This window comes from Monodelphis domestica, chromosome 1, assembly GCF_027887165.1.
Source record: "Monodelphis domestica isolate mMonDom1 chromosome 1, mMonDom1.pri, whole genome shotgun sequence".
Lineage (NCBI taxonomy): Eukaryota > Metazoa > Chordata > Mammalia > Didelphimorphia > Didelphidae > Monodelphis > Monodelphis domestica.
The window spans coordinates 409,754,771-409,772,339 of record NC_077227.1 but is presented as its reverse complement, the minus strand read 5'-3'; the positions used below and the strand labels follow the sequence as shown (position 1 = coordinate 409,772,339).

Sequence of the window (17,569 nt, the reverse complement as noted above, 5' to 3'; positions counted from 1 at the left end):
CCGCCTCCTAAATGAACTCTTTGTTCCTCTTCTCTTCAATACATCCTCCACATAGTGGACAAAAGAATCTCCCCAAAGCCTGTCTGGTCCTGCCTTCCTCTCACTCAAGAATATTCCCATGCCTGCCCTTTGACCCAGCCATGCCACTACTGGGTTTGTACCCCAAGAGATAATAGGGAAAATACTTGTAGAAAAATATTCATAGCTTTGTTCCTTGTGGTGGCGAAAAATTGGAAAATGAGGAGATGCCCTTCAATTGGGGAATGACTGAACAAATTTTGGTATATGTTGGTGATGGAATACTATTGTGCTCAAAGGAATAATAAAGTGGAGGAATTCCATGTGAACTGGAAAAACCTCCAGGATTTGATGCAGAGCAAAAGGAGCAGAACCAGGAGAATGTTGTACACAGAGACTGATACATTGTGGTACAATCGAAGGTAATGGACTTCTTCTCCATTAGTGGCAATTCTGGACAATTCTGAGAGATTTATGAGAAAGAAAACTCATTTGGGGGAATGGCTGAACCAAATTGTGGTATCTGTTGATAATGAAATACTATTGTGCTGAAAGGAATGATGAACTGGAGGAATTCCATGTGAACTGGAACTACCTCCAGGAATTGATGCAGAGTGAAAGAAGCAGAACCTTTCAGATTCTGGAGAACATTGTACACAGAGACTGATACACTGTGGCACAATTGAATGTAATGGACTCCTCTACTAGCAGCAATGACAATCCAGGACAATCCAGAGGAATTTATGAGAAAGAACACTATCCACATCCAGAGAAAGAACTGTGGGAGCAGAAATGCAGAAGAAAAACAACTGCCTGATCACATGATTCGATGGGGATATGATTGGGGATGTAGACTCTAAATGATCACTCTATTGCAAATATTAATAATTTGGAAATAGGTCTTGATCAGTGATACATATAAAACCCAGTGGAATTGCTCATTGGCTACAGGATAGGGGAAGGAAGAGGGGAGTGAAAGAATATGAATCATGTAACCATGGAAAAATATTCTAAATTAATTAATTAAATGAAAAAGAATATTCCCTGGTTTCCTTCTGCTCCTAGGTAGAATAAAATGAAACATGGTCTTTCACCAAGCTGGTGCTTAATAAATATTTGGAAGACGCCAGCTGATCCGTCCTATGATTTGTTTCTTTTTCCTCGGTCTTCCCCTTTCCTTTCTAGAAGCAAAATTTCCCCGTTATGGCTCTGGAGCTGGGGTGTTTGGGATGGGGGTCAATACTCAGAAAATGTCTGGAGCCTGGAGAACGGCGCTTGGGGTGCGGTGGGGAGGGGGCGTTGCGCCCTTGGCTCAGCAAGTCCCATTCTGCGCCCCTTAGCGCTGGTGCTGTCTCCTTGGAAACGTCAGCTAACCGTGGCAACGCTTGGAAGGAAGAGCCTGCGCCATGCAGCCTCCGGAAAAGTGAGCAAAGCGGCACCCTGCTGGTCCTCCACTTGCTTAGCAAGCCTTCCGAGCGAGCGGAAGCCGCCTCCATTATCACTGCCCCTCGAGCTCTGGGCCGCCTCTGCTTTCCTCATCCCTCACGGTCCCCCGCTACGTTCTAACCTGGGGAGGAGAAGCGCTCGTGGGCGAGCGCACAAACGAAGAGTACACACTAATTTCTCTTACCTCGGCCCCCAAAGCCCGGGCTACCCTTAGGTGCACTTTGGCAACCGCGGTTCCACCCAGGGGTAGAGCGCATACTCCCGGCCGAGCCTCATTCTCAGCTCCATCCTCTTATTCATATTTATATTCCAGGGAGAGGCGAGAGCGAAAAGGAGCATGCGCATGGCCTCACTCCCGACCCCTGTCCCACAATCTCTGTCTGTCTGTCTGCCCTCGGCCACAAGATGGCGCGCAGGCTCTTCAGTCTCCCTTTAACAAGGGTTCGAATCCTGAATCCTCTCCGTGAGCCTGAAATTCCAGTTTCTTCCTGGGAAAGAGCAGTCTTTTTTTTTTTTTTTTTGAGAATAGCCTGATGCATGGGACAATTCATTGTCTCATAGGATTCTTTTGCTCTTTTCAGAAAGAAAAGTCTCTTCACCATTAAGACTCCCCAATTCCAGCTCCAGGTGAGTTGGGAGTAAGGGGATGACTGCTGTGGAGTGGTCCAATGGTAATGACCAGGCAGGTTGTATTGCCCCCAATTCTGAACCCCAAAAATCACAACCCACCCCATTTACCATGCCACGTGCCACCCATTATTACCTAAAATGTCCTCCTTATCTAAAGGCTACACATGCCTTATCCCTACTTCAGGCTCCACTAGATTCCCCTTACACCTTGCCTCTTCCAGGAAGGCTTCCCTGAGCTTTCTCTGAATCTTCATATACAGTCCTGAGCAGGAGTCAGCCCTTGATGACTCTTTATGACTTTTTCATGAGTGGGGTTGGTGGAATGCATTGTTGTAATGGGAAGAAGTTTAGTGTCAAAAGCCTAGGCTTCAAGACTTGACTGCCTTCCTAGCTTTAGAGCTGAGATAATTTTTGTAAAAAGAGGGGGATTTATTTAATGATTAGTAGGACTCCTAGCTCTGAAGATGCCACTTCCCTTGCCATTCTTTTCCTGGATTGACAGAAGGAATGGGTTATGTCCGATGCTTCTTTGTATCCAGCAAAGCATCTAGCCTTCAACTGGACATAGAGATACTTTTTGATGGGATGATTGATACTTTATTTGATTGCTTTTTTTTCCTTCTGGAAATTAGGATTATGACCGCTGGCAGCAGACAAAGAGGAGGCCCACATTCAACCTGCCTGATATTAAAGGCGATGTTGCTTCAGAAAAGCAGAAATCAAAGAAGAAGATTAGTGCTGGATTAGGTGGGCAGAGGTACATGGTACCTTTGAGTGACGCTAAAGCCCTTTTCCTTTTCCTAGAATGACTGAGACTGGGTTGGAAATAGAGGGGAGACTCTTCATGTCCTTTGAAGAGAAAGGGTAACCAGAGCTCCATCCAGTGAGTGGTTCCAAAATGTTACAGAGATGAGACTACTAGATATACATCATGACAGGGTGATATATCAGACTGGAGGAAGATGAGCGGGGAGAACTAATATAAAAGGAATAAATCAGCTCTTTCACCAGGGCAGCCTGAGCATTCTAGAGTTAGCTGTTTGTTAGGCGTTGTTTACACTCACTTTCACATATGCTGAAATCCATGTTTTGCCAAAACATGCCACCTACAGTGGGTATATACAGTCTAGTACTTGTTCAGGTTCTATGAGGCTTAAACGTGTTATTAGCTGTGAGACCTTGGCCAAGTCATTTAATCTCATTTGGCTCTGTTACCTTATCTAGAAAATAAGCTAGAGAAGGAAATGGCAAACCACTCCATTTTCTTTGCCAAGAAAACTCCAAATGGTATAACAATTAAATTTAGGTTTTGACTCAATATGAGAGTTATAAAAGTGGTCACTGATTATAAAATATTAGCCCCCCAAGTTAAAAATGACTATTAGCAGCTTTTATTTACAACAAGGTAGAGATAGTGAAAGTGGGAAATATAGGAAGGAGGCAAAACCTGGTCTAGCCTATCAGCCCTAAGTGCTGCTCTGGTGAAGTCTGGCTCAGTCCACAGCAGAGGCTTATCCAAGTCCAGATCTCCACAAGGATTTCCCTGTAGTCCTTAGCCAGAATTCCACCAACACAGAATGACTCCAAGGAAAAGTGTATCTCTTCAGCTCTACTCACCAATGCAGAATCCAAGGGAAGAGTCTCTCTAAGGAGCCAGCCTCTCCAAAACCAAGGAAGCAAAGAGGCCGGACCATGTTGGTCTCTTCTTTTATGCCTCCCCCCCCCCCACATCATTTCCTGTCCCTCCCCCTCTTCACAGAAACCAATTGCAGTCTTTCAATTTGCCTAGCATTGCCCAAGAGGGGCCAGTGCTTGTGACCTTTGGGAGTGTGAACTAGTGACTTGTGAGCTTTCTAACCTAATGGTTAGCTAGCTACTAAGTAGGGGTACTTTAAGTTTTTTTTTTTTAATATAAAACCCTTACCTTCCATCTTGGAGTCAATACTGTGTATTGGCTTCAAGGCAGAAGAGTGGTAAGGGCTAGGCAATGGGGGTCAAGTGACTTGCCCAGGAACTGCTATAGGGAAAATCACCTTGAAGATTGTTATAATATTAATTTATGGTGGCCAAGGAATTTACCTATGAAATTCCTAAAATGAAACACTCAAGTCAGAATGGAGTTTATGGTGGTTTAGTCACGACAGGAGTAAGAAAAAAGGAGAGGGAGAGAAGGAAAGAAGAGGAAAGGGAAAAAGGTTAACTCAACCTTCTGGCAGAGCCAGAGGGAGTTTAGGCCTGAAGGCCAAGGTAGAGAAGAGAATCAGTCCTTGACTCACTGACCAATCTGAAGGAAAGCTGTCTGCGGGCCTCCTCTCTGCTCAAGCTCCTAGCACGAACTGCCTGCCGCCTAGCCCTGTCCACAGGAAGTGAGGGAATTCCAGAGGCTGTTCCCTACCTCACTTCTTGTGCCTCACAAGTGCCAATGGTGGCTCAAGCTTGGCTTGGGACAGCCCAGGTGGGCAGTTAGTTCTTTCTGATTTGTTATTGACTAGCACATGCCCGTGTAGTGTGGGTGTGCACAAATTTGGGTGTTAGACCAAGCAAGATGGAGATTTTTAAAATTCACAGGTCACACAGCTGGTAAGTGTCTGAGGCCAGATTTGAACCCAGGGCCTCCTGTCTCTAGGCCTGGCTCTCAATCCACTGAGCTACCCAGCTACCCCCCTGTACTTTAAGTTTTTGATTTGATTAACTAAAAATAGACAAAGGGAGAGGTAATTCTGTCTTTACAATGGGATCATAAAGATTCAGACAGGACTGAAAAACAACTAAAAAACAATGTAGTGTTGTTGTGAGGATGAAAAGAGATAACTCATGCAAAGCACTTTGCAAACCTTAAAACCGTATTTTAATGTTAGCTATGATAATGAACATTCTGCTTTCATCCTGTAGAATGCTCCATAGGTAGTTTTGGAAGGGAACTATTTCTTGCCTACCACATACTACAAAGAAAGGATGTGAGTGGCCAGTTAGCCCAACAAGTGACCTATCTGTTGCCCTACATTACCAGTGCATGATGTGGGGCTACCTTGGAGGACTCAGCAATTTTTGACTAATAGATTTCTCTTAGACATTTTCCAAGGAAGGTCTATAGCATCAGGGCCTTTTGGCAGTCCAGGGAAGAACAGTTCACAGAAGATGTCTGGGAAAGAAACGGAGCCAGAATACATCCAAACCAACATCCAAATACTCAAAGTAAGTGGTTTTTTGACTGGATAAGGCAGGGGAAACTATCTAGTAGTGAGATGCATAGCTGGTCACCAGGAGGGAATAGTGATCTACTGAGAGCATTAGGGCCCTGGAAGGCTTGGGGGAGGGACTCTGTACCATGGGTCCTTCTTCAGGATAAGGAGGACTTGGAAGAACAGCAGTGACTTGAGTTTCTAGATTCAGCCTGGAAAACACATTAGGGATACAGGGAAAACTATAGATGAAGGATATTGAATGTTAGGAAGAATAAGTTATTAATGCATTCAAGAGCAAGGCAGGGGTGAGGAGTCAAGTGATAAGCCTGTCATGAAGGAGGTAAGAAGCAGAGGGAAAAAAAAACCCCTCACCTTCCATCTTGGAATCAATACTGTGTATTGGCTCCAAGGCAGAAGAGTGGTAAGGGCTAGGCAATGGGGGTCAAGTGACTTGCCCAGGGTCACACAGCTAGGAAGTGTCTGAGGCCACATTTGAACCTAGGACCTCCCATCTCTAGGCCTGGCTCTCAATCCACTGAGCAACCCAGCTGCCCCCAGATGGAAAATTTTAGGCAAATCTAGTGCCTTAATGTTCTGTGGAATTTTGCCAACCAGAAAGTAAAGGCATATGTTTTGCTCTTTATATAGCAATGACAGATCTCTCTTTTTCTCTATCACAATACAATTTCCACTCAAGGCCACAAGAGGGCAGGGTAACACCAGTCATTAGTCACTACCTGGCATCCTTTGAACAAAATACCAGCCCCAAGGGATGGTTTTTAGTAGAGGTTCTTAACTTTTTTTTGGTATCTCAGATCCCTGGCCCTTTATCTGGATAATTTTCTAAATGTATAAAACACAACATGTAGAATAACAAAGGAAACTAGTTCTATCAAAATATAATTATTAAAATAATTTTTAAAAATAGTTCATTGACTGCAGATAAAGAATTTTTTATTCAGGAGGCAGTCAGCAAACCCAGGGACATCAGTGACACTGTCTGGGTCTCAATTCACTCTGTTTCCTCTCTTTTCTGACTCCCACAGGCAATGCTTAAGTTCAGGCGGGCCTCACTAGAAGAACTGAAAAAGCATGTTGGCTCCCTCACAATAACCAACCAGGAGCTGGCAAAAAAGATCCAGGACATAGAAGCCAGAACCACAGGGAAAGTGCGGAAGCTTCTGCAGCAGCAGGATTTGTTTGGGGTGAGAATGAGTGACCGAGAAACTTCTAGCCCTTTGGAGCAACTTTCCAAGGCGTTCCCCCTTTCCCCCATCTACAAGTTGCTGTGGGACATTGCTGAGGACCTGATGTATTTCTGGACTTTTCCCCATCTGTAAAATGGAAACTCTTCTTCCTGCTTTGAGGTTATTGTAAGGGTAAAATAATTTAATCATCATGATTTGTTTTGAAGAATCTTTCCATATTGATTCTCTTATGGCTGAAGCAATGAGTTACTAGATGGTAATCAAGAGAGACCTGGGTTTGAATCCTGCCTCTGACCCTTATATGTCTGTGTGAGAACAGGCAAGACACAACCTTCACCATCCTCCGTGTCCTCATAGAAAAAATGGGGATGATACTGGTGTCTTGGTTTACCTCAAGTCATCAGGCATTGATTAAGTGATATTATATAATCACTTAATTCTCTCTCTCAGAAGTTTACATTCTAAGGGGGAGAACAACATGCATATAGCCTGACAGATAGATATACACAGAGTAGAAGGAAGGCAATCTGAGAGGGTTAGCCGGTAGGATCTGGGAGGATTGGGAAAGGCCCCTGAAGTAGGTAGAATTTGAGCTGTCTAAAAGAAGTCAAGGAAACTAAGTGGCAGTGGGGAAGAGGGCAGAGCATTCCAGGCAGAGGGGCAGATACAGAAGATGAAGTGCTGTCTTCAAGGAACTGCACATAGACCATGTTGCTGAATCTTAGAGTGTACGGAGGAAAAAAGGAGTAAGAAGGCTAGAAAGGTAAGAAAAGGATGCATTAGGAAGGGTTTAAATGCCAGCCAGAGGAGCTGTGATTTGATTTTGAAGGTAAGAGGGAGCCACTGGTGCTTGAGAGCAAGCAGAAAGAGGAGGGTGACAGGTCTATGCTTTAGGAAAATGTGCTTGGCAGCTGAATGGAGGATGGATTGGAGTTGGGAGAGACTGGAGGCAGGGAGTCCTTGTTGGAAGGCTAGTTCAGGTGAGGGGTGATAAAGGCCTCAACCAGGATTGTAGTTATGTGTGGAGAGAAGGAGATCTATAAATATGAAGATCGAAACTATAGTATTTGACACTGTACTGGACATTGAGGTGAATGGAAGTGAGTTAGGATAATGCTGAGATTGTGAGTCTCGGTGAATGGGACAATTTGGTGGCACCATCAATAGTAGGAGAAAGGTTGGGAAAAGGTTAATGAGTTTGGTTTTCCACATATTGGGTTTAAGATCCCTGTGGGACATCCAGTGGAGAAGGGGGAAGTGAAAGAGAATAAGTATGTATATAGCAGCTATTATATGACATATGACACTCAAAACAGCCCGAACAGCAGATAGATGGTTGTTCAGTTATTTTTTAGTTGTGTGCAACTCTTCATGACTCCATTTGGGGTTTTCTTGGCAAAAATACTGGAGCAATTTGCTGTTTCTTTCTTCAGCTCATTTTACAGATGAAGAAATCGAGGCGAACAGGGTTAAGTGATTTGCCCCAGGTCACACAGCTAGTAGTGTCTGAGGTCAGATTTGAACTCAGGAAGAGGAGACTTCCTGACTTGCAGCCTGGTACTCTTTCCCCAGGACTACCTAGCTGCCCTACAGGAGACAGGACAGAGATTATTTTACATATTGACCAATGAAGAAACTAAGGACCACATGACTGAATTACCAAGGGTCAGCCCAGGAGCAAGTGACAGAGAGAGCCCTGGAAGAAGGCAAGTGGGATCTCATTCCCCTTAACCTCACACTGCTGTCCCTCCTGGGTGCCTATTGGCAATTCCCTCCCAGCTGAACAAGCCATAATAACAACAGTTCACATGGATATAGTCTTTATGTTTGCAAAGGCTTCCTTCACAAAAATCCAGGAAGCATAACATATGTGTGTATATGTGTACACAGATATACTTAGTATATATACATGTTATAGAAGTATATATCTGTATATATACTTATATCTGTTATAACATAGATGTTATATATGTGTCTATACTTATATATTATAATTTTTATGTTATATAAGTATGTCTAATCTTATACCTTATATAAGTATATGTATCTATATACTTATGTGATAACATATATTGTTATATAAATGTGTGTATATATGTATACACATCACAACATAAATAAGTATACACGTACATACATGTTATAACTCATAGGTGCATATAGGTATACGTATATGTTATATCACATCATACAAGTATATGCACACATGTGTTATAACCTACACATACGTTATACACGTATATATGTAAATATACTTATATGTGTTATATAAGTACATGTGTCTATATAGTCATATACAACACATAAGTTATATAAGTAAACACATACATATATATGTTGTTATGCAAATATAGGTGTATATACTTATATATTTTATACCTTATATATGTTATATAAGTATATATGTGTATATTTATAACACATTAAACAAGTATATTTGTATTAAATACTTATATATTATAACTTACATATAAATTATATATGCATATATGTATTATATACTTCTGCGTTATAACATATATAAGTCATACATATATATGCATGTGCATATCTACAAATATATGTTATAATATATAAGTATATATGCAGCATATATGCTTATATATGTTATCCTACCTAAGATTTTGTGAGGAAAGCCTTTGCAGACCTCTAGCAATTCAGGAATGTAGGCCTCATTTCTATAAAATTAATAACAATGATATAATTATAATAAAAGTCCATATTTGCATAAGCACTTTTCTCACAACATTCCTTTGAGTTAGGTAGCTCAAATATGAGCTACAGTTTTCAGAGAAGGGACACAGAGTGATTAAAGGACTCACCCATGGCCACACAGATCAACTGTGGTAAACTGCAGAACCACAGGGGGGGAGGCAGCTGGGTAGCTCAGTGGATTGAGAGCCAGCCCTAGAGATGGGAGGTCCTAGGTTCAGATCTGGCCTTAGACACTTCCCAGCTGTGTGACCCTGGGCAAGTCACTTGACCCCCACTGCCTAACCCTTACCACTCTTCTGCCTTGGAACCAATACACAGTATTGACTCTACGACGGAAGGAAAGGGTTTTAAAAAAAAAGAACCCCAGGAATTCAAAATTAGGGCTTCTGACTCCATATTTAGTGACCTTTTCCCTCCACCCATGCTGCCTGCCATAAATTAATTTTTGCTGCCCTCCGGAGTGCTGACTGGAGAGTATGTTGTGATCCGGATGATTCACGGTGAAGAAGAGCATACGGACTGGGGAAGGGAAAGGTGTTGGCCCCCAAGAGGGCTGCCCAGAGCCATCTCACCCACACCTGCTTCTATATCTGTGCACACAGACTCTCATTAGCACCCTGGACTTTGCAAGTCATAAGGAAATGGAAAGAATAAAAGACAAACTCCAGAAGTGGGAAACACAGGCATCAATCAAACTGAATGGTGAGTGCCTCTGTGGGAAGGCCATGCTCTTGGCCTTCCTGATATGGGTTGTCTTCTGTGGTCACAGTTTCATGTGGTTTTAGGGTAGAGGAAGCCATCTTTTTTTAAAAATTATCTTTTTTCCAGATTATATGTCAATATAATTTTCAGTAATCATTTTCTGACTTTTTTGATCCATGTTCTTTCCTCTCTCCCACTACCTCTTTCCTGAGATGGCAGGTTAAAATGTGATATAGGTTATACATGTACTATCATACAATACAATTTCCATATTCATCATGTTATGAAAGAAAATACATATTACTTATACTAGAAAAAACTCATTAAGGAAATAAAGTGAAGAACAACATGATTCAATTTACATTTACTCCATGAGTTCCTTCTATGGCAGTGAAATGGCCTTTTTTTGTCATGAGTCTCTTGAAGTTGACTTGGATCTTTGCAGTTCTGATAATATTTAAGTTATTCACAGTTGATCATAGTACATTATTGCTGTTACTTTGGATAGCATTTTCCTGGTGCTGCTCACTTCATTTTGCATCACTTTATATGTCTTTTTGGGTTTCTTTGTGATTGTCTTATTTATCACTTTTTATGGCACAACAGTATTCCAATTCAAATCTTATACCACATATACCACAACTTGTTCAGCTATTTTCCAGTCGATGGACAACCCTTTAGTTTCCAGTTCTTTTCCACCACACACACACACAAAAACCCTGCTGTAAATGTTTTTGTCCAAGAAGGTCCTTTTCCCCATTCTTTGATCTCTTTGGGATACAGAAGTAGTAGTGGTATTGTAGTAGGATATGCACAATTTTATGACCCTTTGGGCAGTATTATGCCCTAGAGTGGTGGTATCAATTTATAGCTCCATCAACAATGTATTAGTGTCCTGATTTTCCCACATCCCCTCCAAAATTTATTATTTTTCCTCTTTTTTTGTCATATTAGAAAGTCTGAAAAGTGTGAAATGGCACCTCAGTATTGTTTTAAATTGCATTTCTATAATCTGGAGATCTGGAAATTTTTTTCATATATTACTAAAGAGAGTTTTAATTTCTTCAGCTGAGAACTGTCTTTTCATATCCTTTAATCATTTATCAATTGGGGAATGCCTTGTATACTTATACATTTGATTTGGTTCTCTATATATCTGAGAAATGAAGCCTTTGTCAGAGACATTCGCTATAAATTTTTTGCCCAGTTTTTTGTTTCCCTTCTAATGTTGATTGGATTAGTTCTGTTTGCGCAAACAAATTTAAATTTAATGTAGTAAAAGTTATTTGTTTTACATCTTGTAGTGTCTCCTACATCTTGTGTGGTCATAAATTCATCCTTTGTTCATAGGTCTGACAGGTAAAATATTTTGTGTTCCCCTAATTTATTTATGGTATCACCATTTATTTCTGGGTTATGTATCCATTATGATTTTACTTTGGTATATATGGTGGGAAGTGTTTGGTCTTAGCCTAATTTCTGCCATACTATTTTCTAATTTTCTCAGCAATTTTTGTCAAATAATGTTCTTCCAAAAGCTTGGATCTTTGGGTTTGTCAAACACTAGGTTACTATGATCATTTACTACTGTGTATCGACTGCCTAATCTATTCTATTAATCCACTACTGGATTTCTTAGCCAATACCATATTGTTTTTATGGTGGCTGCTTTATAATATAGTTTGAGATCCCTGTAGTAAAGCTACTTTCCTTCATATTTTTTCATTAATTCCCTTGATATTCTTAACCTTTTGTCTACCACCCTCCTATCTTCTCCTATAATGTATTAACTCTTATTTGCCTCCTCATCTGAGATAATTTATCCTTGTCTTTCTCTTCTTTTTCTCTTTTCCCAGTGTGTTCCTCTTTCTTATTCCTGGATCTTCAAAAAAATTTTTTTATTACCATCTCATCATATACAGCTTACTCCCTTCTCTCTTTCTATGTATGCTCCTACTCATTGTCATAATAGTGATAAAATTCTTAAGTATCTTCAGTACCTTAAGTATACTAAAGTACTCTGGGTATTTTAAATATCTCAAGGATGATAGATATCTTAAGTTTCTTCATTATTACCTTCCCATGTAGTAATATAATCAGTTTGACTCCATTGATTTCCTTGAGTACCCCAACTATCCTAAATCCTTTAAATACCTTAGAATACTTCAGGTATTCTATAGATATCTGAAGTATTTTAGTTATCATCTTCCTATATAGTAATGTTATCAGTTTAATTCCACTCATTCCCTTAAGTAACTTAAGTACTTTAAGTACCTTGTGTCTCTTGTATCATAGAAATCTTAAGCATCCTAGTTATCACTATCCCAAGCAGGAAAGTAATTTGCTTAACCCTGCTGAGTCCCCTGGATGTTTTTTATTTTCTGTTTATATTTTTATGCTTCTCTTGACTGCCTTTATTTTTCTTTTCAGCTTGTTTTTTTCCAAGGATGCTTCAATATCTATTTCTTCTCCTAGAATATTATGCTCAATTTCTCTGGATAGAACCTTTTCATCCTTTATCACAGTAGGTAATTCTTAGTTGTAGTCCTACATTCTTTGTCTTGCATAATGTCATATCCTGTACCTTCTGATCCTTTAATATAGAAGTTCCTAGGGCCTTTATATTTCTGACTGTGGCTTCATGATATTTGAATTGTTGGAGGTTTTTTTTTCTGGTTACTTGCAGTATTTTCTCCTTGGTTTGGAAGTTCTAGAATATGGCTTTAATAGTTCTTGGAGTTTTCCATTTGAGATCATTTTTAGGCAATACCAATGGATTCTTTTAATTTCTAATTTCCCCTCTTGTTTGGGACCACCATATTTCCTGATAATTTTTTACAATATATGTCCAGGCTATATGTTAAAGATCAAGTCTGTTTCTGGGATGAAATAGGCCTTGAGCTTTACTGTTGCCTATTCTGATTCCTGGGGCCAACTGAGCTAACTTAGGTTATGGAGTGAGCACTCTGTGGGGGAGGCCTATAGCTGTTCCGTCCATTTGTGTTGGGTTCTGCCCTCTCCTACTTTGGGTGGACTCTGTTGGGCTATGTTCCCCACTGCCTCCTATATTGAATCCAGGTGGGCTCTGCTGGGTACCACTCCTCCCATTGCCTACACTTTGGTTTCTGCTCTTCCTCCCTAGCCTGAAGCTGAGCTAAACCTTTCTGTGCTCCTTCTCTACAGCTGCTAGGTGATGTCCAAATTCCTGTTGCACTGGACTGTTCTCCATTTCTACCTCAATTAAAAGGGCCCTCCTTATTGTTCCTCCATGCTGTCCTATAATGGGGCACTGCTTCTTTCTGTCTTTTTTTGGTTCCACCACTCCAAGATGCAATTTGGGGATTTTTTGTGGTTGTTTGGAAGTGGTTTTGGTAAGCTTATAGTGCACTTTACTACATCCCTTTGGCTCCTGGAAGTGGAGTCTAGAATAAACCTTTGAACTTAAGCCTATCAGAGCTGGAAGGAACAGAGCATGGAATTTAATCAGGCAAAGCAATGTACATAGAATGAATAAATGAACAAAGAATTTTGGAGCTAGAATGGTCCTCTGAACTTAGAACACTGAATGTTAGCTTGAAAAGGATGTTCATTTAAATTTCCCACTTTACATAAGGAAATGGTGGCTCTAAGAGGTAAGTGATGTGCCCAAGGTCACATAGCCTTTTGATGACAGAGCTAGAACTTATTCAGGTTTTCAAATTACTAGTTTAATTTTATTCATATTTCCTTACATCATATTATATGTTTCATCTTCTACAATTAAACAGAATTCTGAAGGCAAGGACTTTGATTTCCACTTTTCTGATATCGCAAGCATGAACCTAGCACACACCATCCTGATCTATAGAGGAAATGGGCTTTTTCTTTCCTTGGAAGTGGTGTGATCTGTGAAACCATTAGTCTTGTCAACTATACCCTCCCCTGAGCTCTGAACCCTCTTTCTTTCTTTATTATCTAGACTGATGCTATACCTATCTCTACCCGGTACTCCTTGGGAACCCATTCACGAAATTTGAAAGAGCAGGTTCTCAACTCCTTGATGGGACTGTATTTACCAGTAGACACCAGAACCATTAAATAGTAGATTCCTTTTCCTTGACCTTTCTGCTTCATCTACTTGTCTCTCTGTGCTAACTTGTTTTCCTATGTTTAAGTTGTGGGCATGTTTTCCTCCCCAGGAGAGTTGCTTAGTACAATCTATATTTCATAGTTTAAAAGAAAACAATCCAAACCTACTAAAACCATATGGTAAAGAAAACATAGTTCTTTTTCCTTAAAAGCAGAGTACTACTTGGGGACATAATTCTGTGTGTAGTAGGTGCTGGTGTAACCATGAAAATATGGTTTGCCAAGACTGTGAATTGCCAAAACTGTAAAGGTTTCGGCCAAACTGTAAAGATAATTTTTAATGTCTTGATTTAAAAATCTAAAAATTAAGTGGTCGCCATGGGAAAATTCCAAAATATGAAAATACCCAAGCCAGCTGGGTTTTATGGAGATTTTAATTAATACAAATGAAGGAATTAAGGGAAGGATAGAGAGAGAAAGAGAAAATAGTAGAAAGGGCCTAGGCCTGAGCCTTAAGGGAGAGAGAGTCAGTCTTTATCACTCACCACAAGATCGTCCCAAGCAAGCTCCAGTCCTTCACTGAAATCCTCAACTCCTGAACTGAGTTCAGAGACCCTCCTCTGGACTCCTGACCTCCTCAACTGAATTCAGGATTTTTTTTCTTTTAAATTAAATTAATTAAATTAAATTAAAAAAGATTCTTTTAAAGAGAATTTTTTCTTATGTCACCTCCCCTAAATTTTCACATCTACCAATCATAGTAGACGCTTTTTCCCAGGACTGCCCATTCTTAGTTCTCATCACCCTTTAGTTCTCACCTTTTCTAGGGGTATTATATCTTCTGAGTATTTCACATCTCTTTTGCTAAGCTTGCCTTTTGTAAGTTGCTTGACTTTTTAGTGATTAATTTAACCTTTATAGGTACTTAGCACCCTTTTGTATTAGATCTAAAAATAGACCACCTAGCTTAGGGTTTTTGCTTCACTATAAGTATGAGTTGGGGACTTTTCATTGTTCAAAAAGGAATTTGCAACTTTATCTTCCCCTAAAGCACTATCTGAGCAGGGTGGAGTAATTTTAAAGTTCTCAATACATTCCTGACCAAGTACCTCCATTGTTAAAAATGGGGAATAGCTTAATCAAATCTTCTGAAGTAGAGTCTGAGCATTTTTAAGATTCACACTGGATAGATATATGTTAACTAAAAATAGTATTGAGGTAGAAGCAATAGGAGAGACAGCAGACAAGTTGATGTAGGTGACTCCAGCCTTCTTATGACTGGAAGTTTCAGAAGTATCCTCTTAACAGAGTAAGGCAGGATTTTTTTTTTTTACTTGGGCTAATTCAGAAATGACTGGTAGGAGAAGAGGGATGGGAGAAAGAGGAAGATCACCAGTGTTGAAGGTCTTTTTTAACCATAAAGCAACTTCCCACTATAGAGAGATCAAGGAAATAAAAGTTATATTCTATTTGAAAGTAAACTTCTTGAGGGCAAAGGCTATTTCATTTTTGTTAGTGTCTGGTGCACAGTAAGAGATTCATAAATGTTTGTTGAAATAAAGTCAGACCATTCTGGAGCAGAAGAGTAGACCTGGTCCATAAGTTATGTCCAGACTCCTGTGGACTACCCTCCCCAGGAAAGGGGAGCTGGTGAGACCTTGGACCACGGAGTCCAGAATGGTCAGCATAATATAGAGGGGAAATCCCTAGACAAGGAATTAGATTCTAGTCTATTCTGCCACGCATTTGCTGTGAGATCTTTAACAGGTCATATAATAGCCTTAGGAAGGTAGGCTTATGACTAAGGGGTGTAATTTTTGGTGACAGAAATATCCCCTTTTCCTCTCTTCCTCCTCCCAACTTTTAACAGAATTGCAACGGCAGATGACAAAAGTGAAAGCTAAAATTCATAAGACCAAAGAGGAGCTGAATTTCCTGAGCACCTACATGGACCAAGAGTACCCAATTAAGTCTGTGCAGATTGAAAACCTTATGCGCCAGATCCAGGATGTGAAAGATAATAATCAGGTAAGGGATCTCTTGCCTCTCTGTTTTAGGCGCTTCCTCCCAGGACCTGAGATGTGATTCCAGGACCAGGATGTGACTTTCTTCTCTTGGCTGGTAGGAAGACCTGGAGGAACTGGAGGAGTTGGGCAAGGAAGTGCTTCAGATGTTGTCAAAAAAGCTGATGGTGAATTCAGAGCAGGTTTTATATGTCATGGCCAAGGTGAGTTAATAGGGCTCTGTGGACCTTCTGAAGACCCTACCCATTGGCAGGAGTGGGGTGTGAGGCACCAAGGCTTCCCTTCCTCTCCCTACCTCCTTGTATCAGAGCTGCTTATGGGAGGGGCATCCCGCTGATCTCTTCTACCTCCCACAGAAAATCATCAGTCCCTATCAAGTGGCTCTTATGAAGAGGACCCTAAGTAACCAGCAACTTTTGAAGCAAATGGTTCAATTCAGAGTGGTAGGTGAGATCTGGGAGAAAACAGTGATTAGCTGGGGAATGGGCCACATGCCAAACAGCTCACACTCTGATTTGCCCAAGACTAAAACCTAGAAGGTTTACTGGAAACAGTCCAAATGGAGGAATTCTCTTGACTGGACTTGACTCTTTTGATTAGGATGTTTGTAGGATTTGGGGCAATATTTAGGAGTCCAGGAAACAATACTGCCCTGGTTCTCTAATGATAGGGATTGACTAGTTCAAGGCATTCTTCATCACTGTGATCATTTCTGATTTACAATAAACACTTGTTTGGGGAAGAAGTTGGAAATTCATCATTAAAGCTTCACCATTCATCATTATACCTCCCCTCCCCAATCACCCATCATGCCTATTACCCCCTTCAAGACCACTTTGCAATTCTTCTGCCTTTCTGTCCTAAGGGAGTGCACACTGATACAGACTCATGGTGACAGCTCATTGCAATTTTAAATATTTCTTTGTTTCTTCTTTTGACTTATTTTGCTTTTCCTGAGAGATGTGGATCTCTCCTCTGAAAAGGAGAAAATTATTTTTCTACTCCTACTTTACTCTTCCTTTCCTCCTATTTCTCTGCCCCTTTAGCACATTGACTATATGAAGGAGCAACTTCCTAAGCTGAAGGCAGAGGTGAAGGCTCTTGAGAGACATAGAAAGCACCCTCGGGAGGTGATCTTTGAAGATATCTTGCTCCGGAAACCCAAGTACGTGATCTAACAAGTAGCCTGGAATATGCTCCCTCTGGAGCCCTGCCCTCTCCAAAGGGATTCCTTCACCATCCTGAGGGATATAGTAGTTATAGGAGCAAGATCACTAGAAAGGAAATTTAGAGTCTTGAAATTTATTCTTAGCTCTTCCACTAAATGGTCAGGTGACCTTGAGTTAGAAGAGAATGAGAAACCCAAACAGGAGAGTGGGTGAATTAATTGGTTTTTAGATGAAGGGACACCTCATTTGGGATTTAGAGGATGGGAAAGATTTCAACAGATGGAATTGAAGATAGAAGTAATTCATAGCAAGCATAGGAGAGAGCATAATAAAGGCAAAAGGATAGGAGAGGGGCAGTATTAGATTGAAGGCAATTCAAAAACCATTCAATGAGGACTCAAGAA

The 17,569-nt window shown here is 40.6% G+C and overlaps 1 protein-coding gene across 6 annotated transcripts in view; it reads left to right on the top strand.

The window, feature by feature from the left end:
* The first annotated feature begins 1,325 nt into the window (after window positions 1-1,325).
* The window catches only part of C1H20orf96 (chromosome 1 C20orf96 homolog), a 30,774-nt gene continuing 14,530 nt past the window's right edge, over window positions 1,326-17,569 (top strand). The window contains exons 1-10 of one of the 6 annotated variants that reach the window (XM_016428577.2): window positions 1,326-1,441; window positions 2,046-2,091; window positions 2,727-2,841; window positions 5,165-5,289; window positions 6,326-6,484; window positions 9,805-9,904; window positions 15,843-16,000; window positions 16,098-16,199; window positions 16,353-16,439; window positions 17,043-17,161. In XM_016428577.2, the coding sequence (XP_016284063.2) occupies window positions 1,425-1,441; window positions 2,046-2,091; window positions 2,727-2,841; window positions 5,165-5,289; window positions 6,326-6,484; window positions 9,805-9,904; window positions 15,843-16,000; window positions 16,098-16,199; window positions 16,353-16,439; window positions 17,043-17,161 (1,028 nt within the window). In that variant the 5' untranslated portion in view covers window positions 1,326-1,424. Of the gene's footprint in view, window positions 1,442-1,488; window positions 1,628-2,045; window positions 2,092-2,124; window positions 2,408-2,726; window positions 2,842-5,164; window positions 5,290-6,325; window positions 6,485-9,804; window positions 9,905-15,842; window positions 16,001-16,097; window positions 16,200-16,352; window positions 16,444-17,042; window positions 17,164-17,569 lie in introns of those variants that run through there. The other 5 variants (XM_007474480.3, XM_007474481.3, XM_007474478.3 and 2 more) reach the window with 5 other exon arrangements.